This window comes from Mustela nigripes, chromosome 3, assembly GCF_022355385.1.
Source record: "Mustela nigripes isolate SB6536 chromosome 3, MUSNIG.SB6536, whole genome shotgun sequence".
Taxonomy (NCBI): domain Eukaryota; kingdom Metazoa; phylum Chordata; class Mammalia; order Carnivora; family Mustelidae; genus Mustela; species Mustela nigripes.
The window spans coordinates 144370190-144395427 of NC_081559.1; the positions used below are offsets into that span (position 1 = coordinate 144370190).

At 43.6% G+C, this 25238-nt stretch overlaps 1 protein-coding gene across 1 annotated transcript in view; it reads right to left on the reverse strand.

Annotated features, from left to right (window-relative positions):
* Nucleotides 1–25238, reverse strand: part of ZNF704 (zinc finger protein 704) — a 237691-nt gene that overhangs the window by 48769 nt on the left and 163684 nt on the right. The window contains exon 3 of the mRNA XM_059394771.1: nt 1546–1649. Within this exon, the coding sequence (XP_059250754.1) occupies nt 1546–1649 (104 nt within the window). The remainder of the gene's footprint in view (nt 1–1545; nt 1650–25238) is intronic.

Sequence of the window (25238 nt, forward strand, 5' to 3'; positions counted from 1 at the left end):
CTCCTTGAAACATGCTTTTCCCTTGACTTGCATGAACCACACTCTCCTGGTTCTCCTCTACATTGTTGGTGACCCCTCAGGTCCCCTCTGCTCGTCCCTTAGAGGATAACAGGCCCTACCAGCCCCTTAGCCACCTTCTCATCATACTCTTCCTCTACACAGTGTCCTCGAGGTGATCTCATCTCTTCACCTGGCTTTGCAATGATGCCTACCAGTCCTGCACCATCAGCCCAGGTCTCTCTCTTGGTATGGATCCAAATCTCTACCAGACAAGGACCCTTGAAAGGTTCTGCCTACTAAACATGTTCCAAACTGGACCTTCACCTTCTTCAGCAACCCCACCTCTTGCCCTAACAGTCCACCCAAAGATCTATGTCCCTGCTCTGCTCCCCATCTCAAGGAGGGGCCTCCTCCTGAAGCACACGGATAGCCTGGAAGTCACCCTTGTCACTCCCTCTCTTTCATTCTCTCTGTCCATCATCATCATGTCCTGTCGATTCTGCCTCCTCCATGTTTCTCAATTATGTCCTCTTCATCCCCACTGTGACCACTAAGGTCCAGGGCACCCATATGGTCTTGTTTTTTGTATTTGCCTGTAATCCTAATCATAACATTCTAGTGCCTGTCACTTAATCCTGTAGACTCAGATTAATGTTCAAACTCCTAGCCAGGAACACATGGCTTCTCTTGATCGATATTGGGTCAAGCTCTCCAACTTCATCTCCTGCTGCCCTCCTGATATATCCTATTGAATTATATCTGTCAATATTATATCATGACTAAGATAGCAGATCTGGAAGCAGAAAGATACGGGATGGAGTTTCAGCTCTGCTGTTTGCAAGTTAGTTAATTCTCATATGCCTCAGTTTATTCACCTGTAAAATAGTGATAATAACATTGAATTTTTGTGAGAATTATATGAGATTAAGTAAGCTTAGAACTCGGCATATAATAAGTGCTGAATAAATGCTAGCCATTAATATGACTGATAGGGTTCTTTTCCCATAGGAATTGTATAATATGAATGATTGATTATGGACATTGTTTTCAAACCATCTAGCATGCTACCCAATAAATATACATTGAATGAATGAATGGACTGCATACTTCTATTTGATTAATATTATTATTCTATTAGGATAGTACTTTTTCAAAATATTTAATATTCAGAGTTCTTTGATCCAACTACTGGTCTAATTAAACAGAAATAATGATAGTGAAAATAACTCCATTGGACCAACCTCCATTTACCTGGGAAAAAAGAAGTATGAGCACTAAAAAAATGTGTTCTGGAAAGGTGCTAGAACTCAGTACATGTGAGCTGAATGGACGTACGTATGAATGAGATGCTGGGAAGTCTCTGGGAAGATGAGGAAGAAGATGATAGTTGTGAGATCTCCATTTCTTCCAGTTTCCCTTGCTTTCTGCTACTGAGGGGTGGTTAAACTGTTTATCATGTGTGTGTTAGAAATGAGATCCTTCAAAGAGGGGCTCTGCTCTTGGTGTCAGGGAACCCTCCCCATAGGTCCCGTACCCCAGGCTTACCATTCGGCCGCACAGGTGGGCTCCGAACCAAAGGGCTGGTGGACAAGCTGGTTAGTACCATTGCTGCTGTCACCTTGTCCATGTCCAGTTCCTCTGAGGATTTCCTGTAAAACAGAGGGGACATTGTTACCTGTGCTCATTTCTTGTCTATTGTGGTCTATTATGGGCTATGTGCCCCACACTTACAATGTGCCCCATGCTACTACACACTTATTCCTTTAAATTAGCCCCATAAAATACAAAATTTGTCAGCTTTATCGTATAGATCAGGAATTCCGCCGAGATCCAGAGGTTATGATCCAGTCAAAATCTTATAGTATGAGGAAGGGAAGGATTCCTCATCTGATAGTCACCTAACAAATACTTACTGGGAGTGTGCTCTAAGATAGACCTTGTTCTAGGCACAGCCGATGTATGGTGAACAACAGACAAGGCTGGTGGGGAGAAACACAATTACTGGGAAACAAACAAAAGGGAACAGAATAATTCGTGATAATGACAAGTGCTGTGAAGTGCATGAACAGGTTGACGTGACAGTGATGGAAGGTGGCTGCACTTAAGGTGGTCAAGAAAGGTTTCTCTGGGAGGTGACACCTAAGGTGAAGTGTGAAGGGGGGCGGTCAGTTCTGAAGAAGTCAGGAAATGCCCTTCAAACAGAAGGGACAACTGTCAAAAGGCTAGATGGTGGGATAGGGTGCTGGGTATTTGAAGAGCATCCCACTTTGGGTGAGAAGGGGACAAGGGTGAAGAGCTGGTCACGTCGGGTCCTTTGCGCATGGGAACTGTTTCAATTTTATTCTAAGTGGAATGGGAAATCACTGGAAGACTTTGAGCAGGCCTAGTGACCTAATATGATTACAAATAATTACATGAGCTGCTCTATGGAGAATGGATTTCAGGGAAGGCAGACTCAAGGCAAGGAGGCCATTTAGGAGGTAATTGTTCGGAGTCTGGACTCAAGAGGAGATAGTGGCTTGCGCTGGGGAGGGGGAGAGTGGCACCTGGCTGGTGCCCTGAGGGTCGGAGATGGGCAAAGGGGAGCAATCCAGGACGGCTGTCAGGCAGTCTGGCTTGAGCACTGACTAAAGCCATTTACTGAAACGGGAGATGGTGGAGGAGAAATGCAATTAGAGGTGTTTAAACCCCAGTGCCCTGCTTTTCCTACACTTTCCTACAGGAAGGACAGGGGGCAGCCCGGTAGTCACCATGCTGTTAAAGTGAAGAGCCATTGGGCAACATTCATTGAGATGAAGAGATTACTCTGGTTCATTAATTTTTGGCCGGTTAACCCCGCGTGAAGGTTCATAAGATAATGATCATTGTGGACCGAAGTCAGCTTGTTGAAGCTTATTTAAATAAAGAGGCAAAAATGTAGGCGGTACCTACATGTAGGAATCAGATAAATTGTACCACCTCCTGAGAGACGAACAGTTTCAAATTAGAGAAGAGTTGAAGAAGTATGACAGGGGATTAATAAACCATATTGACAAATGAATGTCATGTTGACAAATGTGGCTTTCATTCGAGGCGTGCCCTGTAATTTTTAAAGCAGTGAACTCTTAGGGATGGAAACTTTATAGCATCACTTCCCAACACATTGGGAAAAGAGATTCTTAAATTGGAGAAAAAAATCAAGTTGTTCCCAAATTTGGGGGTGCTGCTCAATTAATTTCATCATGAAGTTATAAAGATTATTATAACTTGGCTCTCCAATGTCCATGATGACACCGAATTACTAAACAAAGCTTACTCTTTCGATCCAAGGTGCCAAAAGATGAGAACCTTTCAAATTTTCTTCTATAGTTATTCTCAAAGCACCTTACCCTCTTTCTCGGCAAACTGTTCTATCTAAAGACAAATCACTTTTTTTTTAGAGAATGGCAATTAAATGCTTCTAGAAAGCAAGCTTGTGAGTACACAGTGAAATTCACTTTGCAAGAGTTTTCAAGACAACCTCATTCGCTGAGAGAAAAACCCACTTATTCATTTGGCACACAATTAAAAGATTTCACAATATCCATTATTTTTATGATCCTCATACTTGGGAGTAAAGATGATGCCAGTTTCTTACAGACACAAAGTCTCCTGAAACAGCACCAGGGAAAGAACTTAAAGTGCCTTAAGGTAATTTTGAGTGTTTTGTTGGTTCAATCTCCCTATGTAGTCATGGTCACAGGGGGAAGGAGTAATTGGAGGCCTTGAAGGGGAGAAAGATTTGTTCTATATCCTGCTATGTGGACCCTCGGGCTCCTCTGACCGGCTGCCCTCCCCAGAGTCCAGCTGTCAGGATCACTCCATGCCAATGGGGGGCACACATGAGCAGGCTGCTTGTCATCTCCTTCAAGACTGAATTACAGGAGAGGCTGACTTCTCTTTCTGTCAGCCTTCTCTTCCTCTTATTAACAAAAGGCTTGAGAACCAGAATAAGCAGCCATGAGCTTGGCACAGGGGAATGGCATGGCTGTAGGGAAAAGGTCCCCTTGCCCTCTGCCCTGATTCTAAAGGGACTCACTGTACAGGCACATCTTTCCCTCTCTTACATCTTGGTTTCGGGAACCTTTATTTTTCCTTCCTCAATCTGCTTTGTATCTTTTTGGATTTTTTTTTTTTTTTCACATTTAAGGCGAACATTTTTTGATTAAGAGGTCTAAATGATAATTAACTCAAAAGCTGATTTTTGTGTGCTTTTTTTTTTTTTTTTAACATGAACATCAACAGAGAATGTGTCACTAGAGAATAACCGTGAGAGACTCTTAACTATAGGAAACGAACTGAGGGTTGTTGATGGGTGGATGGGCTAACTCGGTGATCAGTGTTAAGGAGGGCACGTGGGGGCAGTGGGTGTTATATGAAACTGATGAATTACTGAATTCTACATCTGAAACTAAAGGTTTCTATAGTAAACTAATGGTATACTATATGTTGGTTAATTGAATTTAAATTTTAAAAGAAGAGAATATGCATTTTTTTTTTGTATTTCCAAAGTTTACCACTACATTTCAAAACAATTATTGAGTGTCATAAACTGGATTTCTGATGAAAAGTGAAAAAAGGAATAAACATTTGTATAATCAGAACATTTTTGTATTTGGATTACTTTTGACTGTCCCACTGGTTCTGGAGGTCACTGACAACAATAGTAACCCCAAATCAAAAGAATACATTGTTCCTGATTCAATTAACCTATATCTCTCTGGGAGTATTTTTATCTTGCTACATGAAATGTTACCAGATGATATGGTCTTGTGCTGAGTTGTGTTTTTGTTTTTATCTTTGTTTAATTTCTTTTGGTACAGTACTATCTAATTACAGATTAATTGGTGCTGCAAATTCAGATCCTTATAATTAAACATGAAGAGATGATATACAAAGTAGAATTTGTTACACTTTGAGAAAACTGCTGCAGAAGCACTCTGGTAGATTAGGAGTTGTTGGGGGGGGGGTAACCCCTTTATAGGTTAAATATTCTTTCCTAATTTTAAATTAAATTTAAATCTACTGTTGAGTACCTTATCAACCACATGTTTGGAAAAGGCCGAGGCCTTTCTCAATCTTTTTTTTTTTTTTTCCCCATTTAATTTTCCTCCCAGACTTAGTTGAGTATTATGGGACTTAATAATATTTAGAACTATTTTTAAATAATAGTAATATTTTTTGTCATTCTATATGTGATTTGTCCCCCAGGTTGACCTGGCTTGGATGGATGAGTAGGATTTCAAGGTGAGAGATTCACATTTCAGGCAAGTCTTTGTCTTGCAATATGCTTAGGAGTCCTTATTTGAAGGTTGTAGTAGGTGACGAGAGAGGACGGAGGCTGGGCCAGTTCCTCATGTGCCAGGTTAAGTGGTTTATCATGTTCTTTTAAATAGAAGCCATTGACAATTCATGAACCTGGGAAAGGACGGATAATCAATCTATCTCTAGTTTAGAAATGGATCAAAATTGAAAATGTATGGAAGGGGAAGAAACTGAAGGTAGGCTATTTAGCTATTTTTAGTTAGGTCTTAACTCAAACCAAAAGTGTCAGACGAAGAAGTAACAACTATTCCTCTGTGAAAAGAGTCTTTAGTCTATGAGTACAGAACTCCCTTGATATCTGCTAAGGATGTGTCCTGGAGTTTTCTGAGAGAGGGGATAAAGGTAATGGGTAAGAGTGCAGGCTCTGGAATTAGTTAGACCATGTGGCTTCCAGTCTACTCTCTGCCATTACTAGCTGTGTGACTTTGGATGAATCACTTGACATCTCTGATTCTTGTTTATCTGTAAAAGGGGGATAAAAACAGATCTGTTGAGAAGATTACATGAGTAAACATGCAGGGCACCAGCACACAGCCTCACCCGTTGTCAGATACCCATAGATGTTGGTTAGCTATTATTAACCTTCGCATTCATGAACACACCCATAGCATACAACTCCCGTGAAAGAGGACAGTATCAAATTGCTTCACTTGGTCTTCTTAATAGGCACCAGCACTAGCAGCTGTTGCTTTCTTTTGGGGTGGTGGTGGTGGTGGTGGTATTTTTCATAAAGAACAGAACTGTTTGAAGTTCTCAGGAATTTCTCCCAGGAGGTGGCAACTGGCACATGCAGGAGCAGCTGCTGGGTCCCTTGCAAGAGCTTCACATTGATGCCTTGGCAACCAGACAGCTCATGACGTCATGGCCCGCGAGGTCTGTTCATGAATAGCCAAAGTCTGGAAGGCGGTTTGGAGTTTATGTTTAAGAGTTTCTGCTTTCCATGCTCACTCTGGGAGTGCTAGCTATGCTCTAGGGGCTCTTCTAGAAACTGGAAATACAGCAAAGGCAAATCAGGCAGAGTTTTGCCTTCTTGAGCTCTAGTCCACTGAAAAACCGGTCCTTGATCAAACAGACAACAAATAAACATGAATCTACAGAGGTGGCAGATGCCAGGAAGGAGTGGTGTGGATTTGCTGAGAACCTACTAAAGTCCTGCCAGCTCACGGGGGACCTTCCAGGGACTGGCCCTGAGCACAGGTGCTAAATGAGCCTTGGGCTGGGCTGTGCCAAGTATGGGCAGGGCTGTCTTCCCAAGGGACGGAGAAGCTGAGCACAGCGTGTTGTGCCCTGGGAGAGGGGACAGCCCAGGGAGGGTCTTTGAAGTCCTGTACAGGTTTTAATCCTTATCTTAAAGGCCCTGGGAATCACCGGAGTGTTTCAGGCAGAGTCGGGTGGGAGAGGTTGTGGAGCTTGAGGTGATGTTATAGATTTGTTTTCCTAAAAGCTCACCCTGGCTGCTGTGTGGAAAATGAGTTTCTTAGTTTGACAACCAGTCTTTTATCTGAGGAACTGATTGCCTGGTGACTGTGGCAGCAGGTTGTGGAATGACATCATCTGTGACACGGGGAGGCGATCAGATGTGTGTGTGCGGGATCAGCAGACATGGCCCCGGGGCCGTGGGTTGTAGGCTGGCCTGGCCCTGGGCGCTTGACTGTGGCCTTGCTTACAAGGCAAGAAGGCTTTTTTCCTTTTTTGAGCCACTTCATGCCTGAGTGCCATCTCTTTGCAGGGTGCACACAAACCCGGTCTCCCCTGGCTAACCCACCAGCTAACAGAGAAATGTTTTACACCCTGGAGAGCCATCAAAGACATTTATCTGCAATTAAAGTACGGTAGTAACAAATGGAAATAAAAATGTATAATACATTCTTTAGATTAGCACTAATCCAGTTCCTTAGCAACTACTGAAATCTGCTGTATAGACCACGTTCAGTTACTTTAAAAACTTGTGATAATCCTCAAACAAGGAATAAAGGCTGAAAATAAAATCTCTTCTATGGGAAAGGCCACAGTAACTGACCCCCCATCTTGGAATTCTGGGAAAGCTTTTCCTGAAAGTTTGGAAAACTGGAATCAGTTAACCTTTCTTTTCTTTTCTTTTTTTTTTTTTTTTTAAATATTTTATTTATTTATTTGACAGAGACACACAGTGAGAAAGGGAACACAAGCAGGGGGAGTAGGAGAGGGAGAAGCAGGCTTCCCGCTGAGCAGGGAGCCCGATGCGGGGCTCGATCCCAGGACCCTGGGATCATGACCTGAGCCGAAGGCAGACACTTAACGACTGAGTCACCCAGGTGCCCCCAGAGTCAGTTAACTTCTAAATGTGATTAAGCGTGAAGCTTTGTTTCCTCTGTAATGGTACGCTGGAGCAAAAGTGGTCAGTGTGAACTCCTCCAATTTCATCTTAGCTGTTGTTTCTTTTACTCTACAGGGAAGAGTAAGGAAGCTGCCTGTTGCTATGAAGTATCTGGTGGCCTTGATCAACAAGATGGGGAAATTAGTGCAAACACATCCTAGTACATAGGCCATATAGACCAGTGTTTCTGAAGCAGCCTGTGGTGAAGGATCATTTGAAAGAAATCTCTGATCTGTCATGGATTGACACTTCTGGAAAACACAAGGAAATCAGGCCCATGGAGACTGTGGCTCTGTCATACTGCAATGCAAACCCGTGAGTTTCTCCTCAATTTCTGCACCCAGCTGGTAACAGAGTTTGCAGACTGTCACTGGCCCACGCTGACAAGCATGGAATCTCACGATTGCTTTGATGTCCAATGCATTTTTCCCAAAACGATGATATTCAGTCCTGTTTCTCTCTTTCTACCCCCTGCTGCTCTCTCTCCTTAGATCCTCCCACAGTGACTTTGCTCCTGGCCTTTATCTGCTCACTGGACTTCATATTCCATTATGAACAGCCACTCACATACCTTCCCCATTTTACTGTACCTGGGTTTTCCATTAGGATCAGTCCTCCTTCCCACCTAAGTTACTTACCCTATTACCCTCACTGTTGGCCTTTGACCTGCCTCCCCTAAAGCATTTCTCCACTTGCATGCAGAAACCCGGGTGCCTGGTGGCTCAGCTGCTCTCTCTCTCTCTTCCTGTCTGAGCATCAACCAGACCTTCTATCAGTTCCTCTCTCCTTTAAAAGTCACCAAATATTTTGGCACAGAAGTTGTAGCCATCACCGGGGTGCAGTTGGTTAAACATCTGACTCTTGATCTTAGCTCAGGTCTTGATCTCAGGGTTGTGAGTTCAAGCCCCGAGTTGGGCTCCACACTGCAAGTGGAGCCTCCTTAACAGGCAAAAAAAAACGGATAGGGTTTTGTTTACTGCATCTGGAATTATAATCCTAGGGGAGATGGTGAAAGCATCCCATATCCTAACTTTGTAGTTTCTGTTCCCTTCATCTCAACAACATTCAGCAGACTCCTGACCTTGACAGGAAGGATGCCACAGTCGAATGGACTGGGGTTTAAACCCAGCAACTGCATTTATTAGAGGAGTGATTTTAGATACATCATGTAGCTTTGTATAGCTTCCTATTCTTCGTTTATAAAATGGGAACAATAATAACACCAGCCTCCTGGGGTTTTGGGAGAATTAAATTGTATATGTAAAATATCGTACATTCACTAAACATTCAATTAATAGTAATGGTTTTCATTATCTCTTACCTGAACTCTTGTTTCAGTGAACCGTTCTTCAATTAAAACCCCAAGTTTAAGAGTGCTTGGGTGGCTCAGTCAGTGAAGTGTCTACCTTTGCCTGGGGTCATGATCCTGGGGTCCTGGGATTGAGCCCCACCTTGGGATCCTTGCTCAGTGGGGAACCTGCTTCTCCCTCTCTCTCTGCCTGCTGCTCCCCTGTTTTTGTGCTATTTCTCTCTGTCAAAAAATAAATAAAATTGTTTAAAAAAACCCTAATTTGATCTACTGAAGTATTTATAGGTTAAATAACATGAAAAGTAGGATTTGCTTTAATATCCTACAGCCTCCCACTCACCCACCCCCTAAAATGTGAGTTGGAGGATGAGTAGATGAAATCAAATGGGTAAAATGCTGACAACTGTAGGAACAAGGGGACGGACCCTGAGGGCTTCATTCGACCATTCTCATACTTCTGTGCTTATAGTCCAAATAAAAACGAGAACACAAATCTGATATTGGCCCCAACATGCTACTGCTCTCCCCCAACCTCGCGCTCCTCCTTTCTGACTAGCTCACACCGTCTCCCCCCGCCAGCTCTTCCATCCCCTAGGAACAGCCAGTCTTTGGCTTCCTCCATTCTTGCCAGGTGCCCAGCTCGCTGCTGCCTCCTTCTTCCCTCCAGTGTGGGTTCCCCGGTTGACCGCCTGGCCACATCTCTCCCCAGCAACCTTGAACCCCTGGCCTTTCTAGCCTCTTGCTTCACGGGCCTGGAACCAGCGAACCCTGGCTGGATTCTCCCTGGCTGTTCTTTCCTCTTCTGCCCGGGGACAGCCGAGGGCGGATGGAGGACACCAGACTTTGAGGACTGGAGCCTCGCCCAGACTCTACTTGAGTTTCCCTCCATCAGACCATCAGATCCTTCATCTGTCTTTAACCAGCACGTACTCCCATCAGCACTCGTGATTTTGTGTCTTCATCTCTCTCTCTCCAAACTTCAACTCTTACACACCCAGAGAGCAGATACTTTTAACCTCCTACATTACAGAGAACATTTAGGCCACCCGGCAGGACCTTATTACTTCCTTTCTTCAGTCTCCCCGGAAGGTGGATGTGTTCCTGGTGGAAGCCATGCCCCCACATGTGCTACCTGCTCCCGCATCCGAGACCTTGCTCCTGTTCACCCTGGGCTTTTCTCTGGGTCCACTCACACGCTCAGGTGTTCCTCCACCTGCACGTAGGGACACAGAGCAGTGGAAAAGGAATGAGGACGGTGGTTAGTGGACCTAAGAGAGGCGAGAAGCTCAAGGAGGGGCAAGTTAACAGCCTGAGAGGTGGGAGATGGACCAACCCCAATCAGGAGCCCCCTGGAACTAGCAACAGGAAAGTAGGCAGAAACTTGAGCAGGAGCAAAAGCAGGATGGCTGTGGTTTGAGGAGTGAATGGATACCAGGAGGTGAGGAAGTGTTATTGTGCAGCCATGAGGGGAAGAAGAATGTGGTTGTTTGAGGGAGTTAAGAGAGCTCAGGTTTGTCTGATCCTGCTTTGGAAGAATGAACTCTAACCCATCTCCGTGCTGATAGGGAAGAGCCAGCAGTGTTGGAGAACTCATAGATGCAGAGAGAAGGGATTATGAATGGACAAGGCTGCCATAGAGGGGGGTCCTGGGCTCAGGTGAAATTAGCTTTAGAACAAAGAAGGAGGAATTGTCCTTTAGAACTGGAGCACAGGGAACTCACAGACATGGCTGCATGGTAGGTGTGGGGCTCCGGGAATTGATGAGTTTCTTCTTGGAGGTCTCTGCTCTAATTCCTTCCTCAGAAGGAAACAGGTTTCCCTCTGAGGAGTGGGAGAGGCACGAAGGTTTCAGAGAAAACTGGCGGGTCCCAGGAAGTCTGTCAGGCAGCAAAGCCAACTCTGTTGAGGTTGGAGGCTTTGGTTCTGTCATGCTGACCCCACGGGGTTCTGAGAGCCATGCTCTGAGCCTGGAACAGGAGTGAGAGGACAGGCTTCTGGACAGATACCTGGCTGGGGTTTTCTAGGAGGTGGGGCTTCAATGAGTAAGAGCACAGGAAAGTGGAAGGCTGTGATAAAATCGTGTTTGGGGAGATAACCTGGGATCCTGGCTGGATTAGGAGTGAGTGGAGGCTGGAGGGGACTGAATTATGGGGGAGCAAATGGAGAGGAACCAGAGATCCTAATGAGCTAAAAATAAGGGGGGTGTAGTGTAGGCAAAAGAGTGAGTTGGAGGAACAGGAGGTTACGAGTGGGAGAGGGGTGCTGGAGATGGAGGGGTCATACAGAGAGGAATTCTGGGAGATGTCAAGGTCCAGGGTGTGGCTGTAGGGGTGGGGTGGAAGTCATGGGGCCATGGAGAAATTCATTCCTGGGAGGTTCCCCACAGCCTTCGGGATGCAACTCAGTGCTGGCGCAGGAAACACTTGGCTCTCTCTGGGGTGGTTCTCTCGACCTCTTCCTCCACCTCGTCACAGGTGCTCGCAGGGCAGCTCCCTGCTCATGGCAATTCTCCATAATTCTCTCCTCTCCATAACTTTGCACAAGCAATGCCCTCTGCTGGGAACAAGTTCCCTCCCCTTTCCACTGGGCCTATTCCACTCCCCTCCTGGGACCCTGTTTGCACCTGCCAGGAGGGGCCAGGTGCCTCCGCGCCTGCACTGTAGCACCTGGGCTGCTCGTGCTCTCTCCGCCTCCCACTTTCCAGATCAGGACGTGGTCTGGCATCTATTTCTAACATCTCATATGAAACCTTGCCTAATGTACAGTCTTAATAAAGGTTTTTTCTTTTTGACAAATTGACAGTAAGTAATGGTGGTTCACAGCGGCTGAGGGATGACAGGTAGGAGTATAGAAATTTCTGTAGTTGTTGTCTGTTCATCATCTCTCTCTCTCATCTTATTAGATCTGGTAATTTATTCAGTTCCTCTGGTGGAAAACAATTCCTCAAAAATGCAGCTATTAAATCATTTATATAAATTTTTTTTTTTAACTGGGCCTAAAAGATGCTGGCCTATCTCTGCAAAATTGATTTTGCTCCCGTGTCTGCGATAATTCTTCTACATTCACACAGGCTCACAGACCTATCCGTGAACTCTAGAATGGCAGCAATAACATTATTAAATAATAAGTTCCAAATCCCCTGAAAACAATTCTGTGTGATTAGCCGGACTTCTTGATGTGAGCAGGCTGCAAAGTGTAGCGTGGGGAAGCTTCGTGAATATCCCTCCATGGCCTTTGTGCTTTGTAGGCTTGGCGCTTTGATTGCAGCTGACCCGTTCTCTTGGGAGTCCCCGGCCCAGTCTTACAACCACGTTTTCTCTCTGAACACAAAGCGTCCTGTGCACGTGGGGTGCCCTTCAGGGCTTGTCATGTAGGCGCCGGGGGATGGGAGACCGGAAGGAACACATCAAGTTCCCTTCCTGACCGTCTCCTTGTCTCTCTGCGGGTGGATGTCCTGCGTGGGTCTGTGTGCGAGTGTCTCTCGGTGTGTCCGCATCTGTGTGCATACATGTGTGAGGATATGTGTCTGTGTCTTGTGTGTATGTGTGTGTTGGGTGTGTGAATGCCCCCATGTGCATCTATGTACCTGTGTGTGTCTGTGTCCTGTGTAGATCTGGGTGTGCTTCTCTGCGTGTCTAGAGCCGTGGGAGCGTCTCCGCATGTACCCCGTGTTCGGTGCACTGGCGAGGTTTGTGTGTGGCGGAGATGAAAGGAGGTGGATGTGGTTGTGCCCTCAGGCCCTGTGTCCCACTCCCGGGTTCCCAGTCCTTTGGGACGGCAACATCCTTGCTAACTTCTTCCTGCTGCACTGGACATCTACTGCTACTCAGCAACAGCCAAAGTAGAGTTGTCAGACTCTCTGGGAAGAGTGTGTGGATGTTTCCGGAAGCATTTGGCTGCCGTCCAGTCAGCCTGGAGTCCTGGGGAGCACCTCACCAGGAAGGGCCTCCATGTGAGCAGGGCCCCCACGTGAGTGGAGGTGACGGGGCTCAGGCTACTGGGAAGAAGGTGCACCGGGCCATTCAGGCAGTCTGCAGGTGAACAGTCCATTTGATAAGCATCACAGCTGTCCTCAAGAAGAAGACTGTAATCAAAATCACATCTCTCCAGAGAAAGGAGAACCCTCCTACACTGTTGGTAGGAAGACAAGCTGGTGCAGCCACTCTGGAAAATGGTATGGAGGGTCTTCAAGAAATTTAAAACAAACAAGCAAACAAAAAGAGCTATTCTATGACCCAGCATTTGCACTACTAGGTATTTACTCCAAAGATACAAATGTAGTGATCCAAGGGGGCATGTGCACCCCAACATTCACAGCAGAAATGTCCACAATAGCTGAACTATGGAAAGAGCGTAGATATTCATAAACAGAAAGGGATAAAGAAGGTGCAGTTCATCTATACGATGGAGTATAACTCAGTCATCAAGAAAGGATGAACACGGGGTGCCTGGGTGGTTCAGTGGGCTAAGCCTCTGTCTTCAGCTCAGGTCATGATCTCAGGGTCCTGGGATCGAGCCCCGCATCGGGCTCTCTGCTCATCAGGGAGCCTGCTTCCCCCTCTCTCTCTGCTTGCCTCTCTGCTTACTTGTGATCTCTCTCTCTGCCAAATGAATAAATAAAATCTTAAAAAAAAAAAAAAGAAATGATGAACACTTACTATTTGCATTAACATGGATGGAACTGGAGGGGCTTATGCTGAGTGAAATAAGTCAGTCAGAAAAAGACAATTATCATATGGTTTTACTCAGATGTGGAACATAAGGAATAACATGGAGGACCACAGGGGAAGGGGGGAACTGAATGGGAAGAAATCAGAGAGGAAGACAAACCATGAGAGACTCTAAACTCTAGGAAATAAACTGAGGGTTGCTGGAGGGGAGGTGGGGGGCGTGGGGTAATGGGTGGTGGGCATTAAGGAGGCACATGATGTGATGAGCACTGGGGGCAATATGCAACTGATAATCTATTGAACACTACATCTGAAACTAATGATGTACTGTAAGTTAGCTAATTGAATTTAAATTAAAAAAAAAAAAAACCTGCTTTTCTCCCTCTTAAAATTCTATCTAAGTTGGGTCATTCCAGACTTATCAGGAGGGTTAATTACATTATTGCTTGGCGGCCTTCAATCCTTCTAGGTCTCAGTCATGTAAAGAACTCCCAGCTACACTTTATGGGGGTCGTAGTTATTTCATGAGGACAGTTGGGAGAAGACAAATCCAGGGTCTTCTGGTTTGCTAACTAAAGAAAAATAAGATCATTTTTTCCTAGATCAAAAAAATAATAAGATGAAAAATACCGTATTTCTTATTTCTGCTGCTTCTCTTACCTGAAACAGTAACATTATTATGTTGGCAACAGATCTAAATGTGGGCTAGAAGGGATGGTCGTAGCCATTTTACGTTCTTGCTTTTTTCAAAAAGAGAGGACTAACAGGCTCCCTGGGGGTGACAGAGGAAGCGCTCCTTTTTCTTTCTTTCTTTCTTTTTTAAAGATTTTATTTATTTTTGTGTATGAGAGAGAGAGGGAATGAGCAGGGGGTAGGGTCAGAGGGAGAGGGAAAAGCAGAATACCTGTCGAGCAGAGAGCCCCACATGGGGTTCGATCCCAGGACCCAGGGATCATGACCTGAGCCTAAGGCAGACACTTAACTGACTGAACCACCCAGGAGCCCTGGGAAAGCTCTCCTTCTGATAAAGCAGTTTCAGAGTCATCACTGCCTATATGTTGCAAAGGCACTGGGGTACAAGTTCTGAGGGAAACATCCCTGTCCCCCACCTCAAAGCAGCCAGTCAAGCTGGCGGAAGAGAACTGTCAGACGTGGTGAAGTGGGCTCATTTGCTCTCATGCTCTAGGTTGAAGGTAATTTGGACTTTTAATTATATTTTTAAACTTTGCTTTGTTTAACATGTCTGGGACCCACTTGCAGATTTTGGCGACCTCTGGCTACACCACGGGAGGGCTGATGCTTCCACTGTCGTGCTATGAAGGGGGGAACAAACTGGTAAGTGAGATGGGGGAATTAATCCCTTGTAAGCTGCCTGAGTTCCAGATTTGTCTTAAAAAAGAGAAAAAAAAATTATAATCTTTTTTTCAAAAACTGCATCTTCTTTCTAGAAATAGCTAATATTTACTGAGCATTCCCAATGCCAGACACTTGATGTATACTATTTTAGATTGCCACCATGGGTTGGTATTATTTCCCTATTTTACAAATACAGAGACTGGTGACTTCCTAAGAGCACTCGGCCAGTCAGCCAGGCCTGCCTGCCTTATTCCAGTGGCCCAATAGGGTCTTCATGCCACACACTAATGTTGTTTTCGTGATCATTTCCATAATCTTGTTTTAAATTTGAGGTGTACATGTCATCTTCTATAACTGAAACATATTTGTAAACTAAATGGAATTCATTTTAGATTATTCCATTTTTTCTGTATTACATCTGAAGTTATCTGGGGCACCTGGGTGGCTCAGTAGGTCAAGGGGCTGACCCTTGATTTCAGCTCAGGTAATAATCTCAGGGTCCTGAGACTGAACCTGGCCATGGGCTCTGTACTCAGCATGGAGTCTACTTGAGATTTTCCTTCTGCTCGGTATCTCCCCTTGTGCATGTGCTCCCCTTACCCAGATAAGTAAGTCTTTAAAAAAAAAATAAAATGATCTTATTAATGAGAACATAGCATATAAAAGATCAAGCCACAAAAAAGTAGATTAAATTATGGGTTTATTACTCCTATTAAAAAAGAGTGTTTTGCTTTCAAAAGGACTCTCTATGGATTTTCTTTAATGGGGTTCTTATAATGTGCTTAAAATGCTCTGAATGATTAAATTTCAATTCAACTCACATACCTAAATCCTGACCCCTCCACAAATACCTCTTTCATACTGTTAGGTGGAACTGTATGAATTTGTTGATATGCACTACTTTTTAAGTGGCAGTTTCAATCTGATATTTGCTCTTTTTTTTTTTTTTAAGATTTTATTTATTTACCTGACAGACAGAGATCACAAGCAGGCAGAGAGGCAGGCAGAGCGAGAGGAAAAAGCAGGCTCCCTGCGGAGCAGAGAGCCCGATGTGGGGTTCAATCCCAGGACCCTGGGATCATGACCTGAGCTGAAGGCAGAGGCCTTAACCCACTGAGCCACCCAGGTGCCCCCTGATATTTGCTCTTATTTAAACATTTATCTTTCGTTTCACAGGCTAGAAGCGAGCCAATTTATCCTCATTTTAAATTGATTGTTTCAGATCAATGAGCTAGACAATAGTTCTCCTTCCTAAGGTGTGTACTGTAGGTAATTTTATTTCTGGAGCTGACTTTTGTTGAGGATAATCTATTATTATAGTTCAAGCAAGCTTCAATTCAATAATATCTACTGTTTGCAAAGTAATGCTTCAGGCAGACTCCCTTGTCCCATACTTGTCAATGTTCTACAGAAGGCACTTGGAATGTCCAGGTTCTGGGAAACAAATGAAAGCATCTCTGTTGCCCTCTGGAGAATTCTCATACACGCACGTTGCTGGCTGTTTCCTGTGTTCTTTCATTTATTTTTTTAACCGTGTTACCAATATATGTTTCAGTCAATCCATACAACTATTATTGGGTGACCGATCAATTCAGACTGTCCCTGGAAAATGGTAATTCTAGCACTCTTAAATTTGTTCATAACAGTAAGATCAAAGCACTATGAAATCAAACCTGTTTGTGGAACACCCACAGGCTGAACAATCGCACATTTAGCTATGTCTGCTCTGTGCGCAAGGAACATGACTTCCCCAAAGGAATAACCAGGAGAAACTGATAGAGTGAGGAACACAATGCAAAGGTTACTGCTGGGCATAAGAGCAGATCAGTAACGTGGCCGGCTGGCTGCTGGCCAGGGCATATCCAGTTTCCTGTAATAAGAGGTGGATGAATACGGGTTAGTAACGCCAAACAGGGCTTAGGCTGAAGCCAAGTGAGGGCCACAGTCTGGGGAAAGCATCACAGCTACTATTTCACATTTCTTCTGAAAACAATATAAATGGCTTATAAGCTTAGGATGCTGGAGTTAATATTTAATGTAAAAAAGCATCACTAGAAACACGTGTACAGCTATCAGGTATAAATAATAATTTCCACCGCTGCTGGTAATTTCTCACTCATTTAGGCTGTCGTATTTGTGGAGCAGCAGTTTATAGGTACACTTACTGTAACGGCGTGTTGATTAAACCATGGCGGAATTACCAATTCAATAAATCTTCAATTCTGTGCTCTAATGAAGTTCTAAATATTTCCAGTGCAAATAGGCCTCTATTAGTCAACAGCTCAATGCTACCTATCAGTCTTCTTTTCCTTATTGGAGGGGCGGGAATCATCGGGAAGGGTTATAAATTTGCCTTTCTGCATTCTTGAACCCATGAACTTCGAATAAGGAATGAACAAGCATAGAGACTACAGAATCTGGATTTATATGAAATTTGATGAGAAAACGGTCCAATTAAAAATGGTGATAAAAATATGGGGAAGAAAGCCTTTTCGGTGTGACATGGCTTTAGCTCCATTAACATTTGTTTTCTTATTTGATGTGTTATTTCTACAAAGGTTCATCCAGCACGGACAGAAATAAGCACCTACTTTCATTCTGTTGGCATACAAGCTTCTAGAAATTCAGAGAGGGGTCAGTAATAGCGGTTCTGTCCGTTTGAGTCTGCTCAGGAGCAGTCACCAAGACAGGATGAGTTCTGTGAGCCGCTTACTAGGGAAGAAGCCTGGGGTGGATAGGGTAGGCGGGGTGCAAGGAGATCTGTAGGCCCCCAGGCAGGTCCGACACCTGTGAGAAAGAAGCCAGGAAAAGGAACATGGGTGGGAAGTACTTCAGAGAGGTTCTATCGGAAGTCTCAACGCGAGCTGATGAGGTGTCTGGGTAACGGTGCCCTGCTTGAAGCATCCCTTGTCGGGCGGAATGGCCCGGCTCTAGCAGCTCTCCTGTGCTAGGTCCTGGGAGAGAAAAAGCCCAGAGGAAGCGTGTTTTTGGTGGCTACAGGGCGTCCAAAGGAGTGGCAGCAGCAGGCTCCCCACAGCAACAGCTTCTCTTGAAGGATCTGCCCCGTCCACTTCCGTGCCCTCCCACATGGGCGGGTTCTTTATGGTGATTTTGTGATTTGACACAAGGATCTTGTTTCTTTCAAAGCTCACCCGCCCCTGCCCCCACCACCCCACGGGACACCTTTACCAGCTCCTCTGAGAGACATTCCTTCAGGGCCTGCTGTCTGGCGTGGATTTTCCCTGACCTGGCATGGGTTATGCCTGTCGTCATGGTCCAGAGAAATAGGACGGTCAAGTTCAATAAAACATCTGAAAGGATTTCTTGTCACCAGAACTGTTCAAGGTATTTGCCACAGAGTTGCCTGTATTATAACTCATTTGGATTACAATCCCCCTGGATCAAACCCAGGGTATAATCTATCTCCTTAAATAAATCATAATAGCTAACCTTTCTGCAGGCTCTACTCCATGCCAGCCAGTACTCCAGCCTTTACTTTCATGAACTCAGTGAATCCTCGTAAGAAGTCTATGAGGCCAGTACTATTACCATCACCATCTTGGGGGCTGGGGAGACCTGAGACACAGACAGCCGAAGCAAAGTGAGCGGTGGAGCCTGGATTCCCATCCAGGCAGCTGAACACCACAGTGTGAGTTTCTTACGGATGGAATGAGTCCTCCCAAAATGTGTTTGTTGGATTTCTAAACCCAATGCAATGGCATTAGGAGGAACAGCTTTAGATGAGGTCATGAAAGTGGAACCTCTATGATGAGAGCCGTGTCCTTAGAAGAAGGGAAGGAAAAGAGGCAGCCTTGTAAGTAGAAGAGGAAGAGCAGGAAGGGAGCCCTCTGCAAGCCAAGAAGAGCACCCTCGCCAACAACCGAATTGATTGGTGTCTTGATTTTGGATTTCCCAGCCTCCAGAACTGTGAGAAGGAAACGTCTGTTGTAAAGCCACTCAGTCTATGGTATTTTTAAAGCAGTCTGAGCTGATTAAGACAGTGTTTTTGCCCAGAATGATGGCAAAGAGGTGGCTATGAGTGCAGCTCACTACAGGCTAGAGACTGGTGACGCGGTCATCGCACAAGCGAGGCCAGCCAACGTGGCAGCAGGGAGGCAAGGGCTTGTGAGCCCGGGGTGGACTGCAGCCCCGGAAGGCAGACACACAGGATCCTGGACCTTGCCTAACACAGCTCTTCCTGGTGTCACCTAGTGGAGTTTCCTAGCACATTTCTAGCCACAAGCGGAACTGCTTGGGGAGCTGTGCATGGTTTAGCCTGCAAATGACAGACATCAGAGATTATAAGGAAGCGGTGGCCAGGAAGACAGGAACTGACAGTGGTCCTGATGACAGTGGTGGGTCTGATAGCAGCAACGGAGGCAACGGGCGTGAGTAGTGGCAAATAGCACCAGTCTCATGGACACTGGGACTAATGAGGCTTGGGTCCTGTACAGGGATGGAGAAACCCATTCATTATAAATGGCAGGTCAGGAGTAAAATCTGGAAAAGATTTTATCTTTTATCAGGAAAGAATAAATGTACATCTACATGGATTTTGTATATCATTTCGGCAGGTTGGTAGATTCCTTGAAATTGATCCATAGTCTTCACTAGGTTACAAACTCACTGTATTAAGGAAACTTAAGACCTGTGGGACTTAAAATACACAATCTGTCTTTACAGGTCCTGTGTAATTGTTTTATAAGGAGGGCTCCCAGGGGATCATGGAAACCACCAACTGTTGAGGCATGGATTTTTTTTTTCCCTTTTATGCTGGTGAAATTAAAAGAGTGGGGCCACAGAACGCTAAACCCATGACATGACTTCTGCAAAAGCCAATTATGCCTGATTCATCGATTGTTATTCTTGGAGGAGATAAATATGCATATGGCTAAGGAGGAAGCTGTGCATAGAATGGCTCACCGCCCTTCCTCTCCACCAATGTTTAGCTCCAGCACCTAGAAGGTTAGACCAGGCATGCCTCCCAAACCAAGTCAGACTGTGTGGCAGGACATATATGGAAGGTGATCCTACCATCTTGAAAAACACCTTTTGTAAGGTTCCACCTTATGCATGATTTGTTTAAAATGGAGTTATCATGAAACTGCAGGAGTCTTGTCATGAATAAAGAGCCAGTTTAGAGACAGGAAAAAAAAAGGTAGAAATGAACAGGTACTTCTCTGAAGGGAGTCATGTCAACAACGGAGTTCCCATAAAACTGTCACTTCGGACCAGTTTATGAAGGATCTGGACAAGGGTGCAGAACTACTTCTGGGACAGTGGCTGCTCCGGATTTCTAGTTGATAAGGATGGATATACTTTAAAGAGTATATTAAATAGACAAAAACATTGGTGCATTTTAATGCGAGCAGGTGCAAGATAAGAAGTAGATCAAGAGAAAAAATATCACAGACTTCCGGGCACATGAGATCTGAGTGATCAGTTCCAACCCAGAAGAGTCCCCTGGGATTAAAAGATAGACTCCACTAACAGAAAAACTATCTCGGGGTCAGGTAGTCCAACCTGTCATCCGAAGCCACTGTTGTCTTTCATTGCATCCTTAGCCCATGAACACTGAGCCTTTGCTTTCATGGCGAGGAACGCATTATCCCTGAAGGGAGCTCCTTCTTTTTCAGACTGTTCAATGTTTAGATAGCTGTCCTCTGTGTGGAGACACCCCCAGCCTTTTCCTTAGGTACCTCAGTGTTCCAGGAAGACAGAGGGCGAGTCTCACTCCTCTTCCACACAAATGTCACTCAAATTTGAAGGACTAAGCTGCTCCCTGTAAATCTTTTTCTTTTTAAATCAAGTTAAACACTCCACATGTCTTCTATATTTTGTCTGGAACCATCTAAATGCCCCCAATTACCCCAACTGCTTTTCTATTGGTGAGCTAAGCTCTTAGTTGCTTCTGTCCCATGCCCAGGACTGAATTTAATACTTCAGGTATGATGTGATCAGTGCTCTGTGAAAGGGGGACCTGGTTCTGGGGGAACTTTTTTTTTTCTTTTTTGGTAACAGCTTTATTTAGGTATAATTTATATACCATAAAATTTATGCTTTTTAAGTGTATGACTCAATGATTTTTAGTATATCTACAGAGTTGTACAACCATTACCATTACAACTTCTAGAGAGAAATTCTGTACCCATTAGCAGTTACTACTTACTCCCCAGCTTCTGTCAACTACTGACCTGTGTTCTAGCTCTATGGATTTGCCAATTCTGGACATTTCATAGAAATGGGCTGACACAATATGTGACCTTTAGGACTGGTTTCTTTCACTCAGCGTAATGTTTTCAAGGTTCATTACTGTTGTAGCACGTATCAGAACTTCATTTCTCCTTATTGATGAATACTATCCCACAGTATGGATACATTACATTTTCTTGTTTATCAGCTGATGGACATTTGGGTTGTTTCCACTTTCTTTGGCTATTGTGAATGTTTTTATGAATATCCATATACAAGTTTTTATGCGGTCATGTATTTTCATTTCACATGGATATATACTTAGGAGGGGAATTGCTGGGTCATACAGAAACTCCATGTTTAACCTTTTGAGGAACTGAAAACTGTTTCCCACAAAGCCTGCACCATTTTATAATTCTACCAGTTCTACTAAAGTTTCTAGTTCTTCCACATCTACTCCAACACTTACTATTTTGATAATATCCCTCCTGTTGATAATAGTCATGATTGTGTGAATCACTTTTATTTACATTGTCCTAAAGACTATATTGATGTTGAGCATCTTTATGTGTTTATGTCCCAAAGAATCTTCTTCTTTGGAAAAGTGTCTATTTAAGTCCTTTGTCCTTTTTAATTGAGTTTTTAAAAAAATTATTGTGTATAAGCGTTTTACAGATTCTGGATACTGAACCCTTATCAGATATAGGATTTATAAACATTTCTCCCATTCTGTGGGCTCTCTTCCCTTTCTTGATAGTGCCCTTTGCAGCACTAAAATCTTTAACTTTGATGAAGCCCAATTTATCTATTTTTAAAATTTTGTCGCTTGTGCTTCTGGTGTCAGTTAAGAAATTGTTATCTAATCAAAGGTCATGAACTTTACACTTTTGTTTTCTTCTAAGAGTTTTTTTTTTCATAGTTTCACCTCTTCCATTTAGGTCTTTGATCATCAACTCTGAGTCAATTTTTTTATGATTGAGGTAGGGTTCTGAATTCATTTTCATGCATTTGAATATCCAATTGCCAGAGCACCATGTGCTGAAAAGACAGTTCTTGGATTATTTTGACTTCCTTTGTTGAAAATCAATTGACTATAATGGGGACTCCCTCCTACTAATTATACTGGACATTTGCTTTTCATAATGTTGACTCATACTGAGTTTATGGTCAACTAAACCCTCTAGGTGTTTCACAGGTGTTGCTATTAAGCCAGTTCTCCCCAGTCCTGCCCCTCTGCAGATGGTAATTGTGAACCAGATGACAGACTATATCTTATTGCTCTTAAATGTCACCTTTTCAGTTCAGTCGGCCATTCCACTAAATTGAGGGTTTTAGAAGGTAGAGTCTGACATCCCTTCCAGGTTTGTGTCATCTACATCATCAATTTTTCAGATCAGTCATGGAATATTTGATAAAATTCATATCAGGCAACTTGTCTAGGTATTGGTGAATAAGACAAGGCACCTGCCTTTTCAGAGCAAGCATAGAGAAGATAGCTAATACAGAAGTAAACTAGTAAGATAATTTCAAATAGTGAGGTTCTTCAGTAATTAGTCACTTAGGAGAATCCCTTTATTTTTTCATTTTTTAATTTAAATTCAATTAATTAACTTATAATGTGTTATTGGTTTCTGAGGTAGAGGTCAGTGATTCATCAGTCTTTTTTTTTTCCTTAAAGATTTTATTTATTTATTTGACATAGAGAGAGAGATCACAAGTAGGCAGAGCAGCAGGCAGAGAGAGAGGGGGAAGCAGGCTCCCTGCTGAGCAGAGAACCAGATGCAGGGCTTGATCCCAGAAACCTGAGATCATAGCCTGAGCTGAAGGCAGAGGCTTAACCCACTGAGCCACCCAGGCACCCCCATCAGTCTTATATAATACCCAGTGCTCATATGTCATGTGCCCTCCTTAATGTCAATCACCCAGTTATCCCATACCACCAACCCCTGACCCTCTAGCAAGTCTCAGTTTGTTTCCTATGATCAAGAGTCTCTTATGGTTTTTCTCTCTCTCTGATTTTGTCTTGTTTTATTTTTTTCCTCTCTTTCCCTATGATCCTCTGCTTTGTTTCTTAAATTCTACAGATGAGTGAGATCATATGATAATTATTTTTCTCTGATTGACCTATTTCGGTTAGCATAATACTCTGTAGTTCAATCCATGTCATTGCAAATGGCAAGATTTCATTTTTTGATGGCTGAGTAGTATTCCACTGCATATATATACTGCATCTTCTTTATCCATTCATCCATCAATGGACATCTGGGCTTTCCCCCTAGTTTGGCTATTGTGGACATTGCTGCTATAAACATTGGGGTGCAGGTGCCTCTTTGGATCCCTACATTTGTATCTTTGGCATAGATACCCAGTACTGTGATTGCTGGATTGTAAGGTAGCTCTACTTTCAACTTTTTGAGGGAACCTCCATAATGTAGGAGAATCTCTTTAATATGTAATTTCTTTTAGTTGCAGTTATGTCTTCCCTGTCATCCTAGAAGACAGATATGTCTCAATGTCATTGCTTAAGATTTATTTCAGTGAGTGCTCTCCTTTGAGAAATACCCTCCTTGTGTCTGATGCTGACATCAAGGAGAACACCCTCTTTATATTGCTCAAAGGGGTATACCACAGGGATGGCTGGGTCTCAAGTCTCACCCAACACAGTCTTACAGTCTTGCTTTGGGTTCTGGGAGAATCCATTGCCACCCTAAAATGCTCCTTCAGCTTGCTATACTTGAGTTGGTCTGCTAACCCTGCTGCCACTTTCTTTTGAGATAAATGTTAGCTGCCTGAGGTTTTGGTCCCTAAATCTTTCACCAGCATCCACAGTATGATGCACACGTTCTTCCTCTCTGTGAAAACTGCCATCTTGCAGAAGTCAAAGGAGAACAATATTTGAGTCGGGAGGAAGTTCTTTTGACACTAATGAACTTGAAATGTACCAGAGGGAAAAATCTTCTCTTGAACCTCTATCACTTTTGAGGTGAAATTCTCTCAATAGTGATGAAAAGCAGTCTTATCCCCAGTGCTAAAAACAGTGGCTGGTGTGTCCTACACATATTTGTTGAATCAATGAGTGAATCAAGGAAAAATTCTGCATAGTTCAAAACCTTGACCTCTTCTGTAGGTTCTTTTTTGTCCATGAGACTTTTAAAAAATGTTCTTGTGCATATCAGACTTTCTGGGCTTTTGTTGTTGTTGCTCACTTTTGTTTTTTAATTCCTTCTTGGTCAATGAACCACTGACTGCTCCCAAGGTTCTGAGGAGGTATTAGCGACTGCGTGGAAGCTATTGTACCTCTAGACAATGTCATTCTATAAGATTACTGGACACTACTAATGATCTGCTCTGACCAGCCTCTTCTGCACACCTTTGATCCTTTTCTTTCTGGCTTACACATTTACATCAGCCACTTTCTTCAAGAAAAGAGGGCTCTAACCACTGGTTTCCATTTGATTGATAAGTCATCTCATCAGTGCAACTTTGAGTAATGTATAGGTCCCATTATAGGTCATATAAAGGGCATGGTAGCAGGAAACTGATAAGACTAGACTGTGATATTTCAGTATAAATATTTTGTTTAACACAACATCTCTCTATTGCAACTCATCTTTCTTGTCTGCCATTTTGCTTCCTTGCACACAAGGAGAAGTCAGATTTAATATTCATCATTTCGACTGATTCTATGGAAACAATAGTGATTTCTAAGATGAAAAAGAATCATGGATGTATGCTGGTCACATTTCTTGGCTGCGAAGCCCAAAATTCAAATTTTACTCATTAAAATACAGGACAAATATGTATACTCTGCATTCAGGTACTGATGTCTATCAGATGTCTATCAGGGTCTATCAATATTGCAAAAGAATAATTTGCTCCCTTTTCTCATGGGTGGAAATAGAGGATGTATTTCTAGGATCACTATTAATTTATTAAGCCCACACAAGGTGTGAATTAAATTGCCCTTATCCTTTGTTTTCCATAAGACTAACTGAGATGCATGTTTTTATGT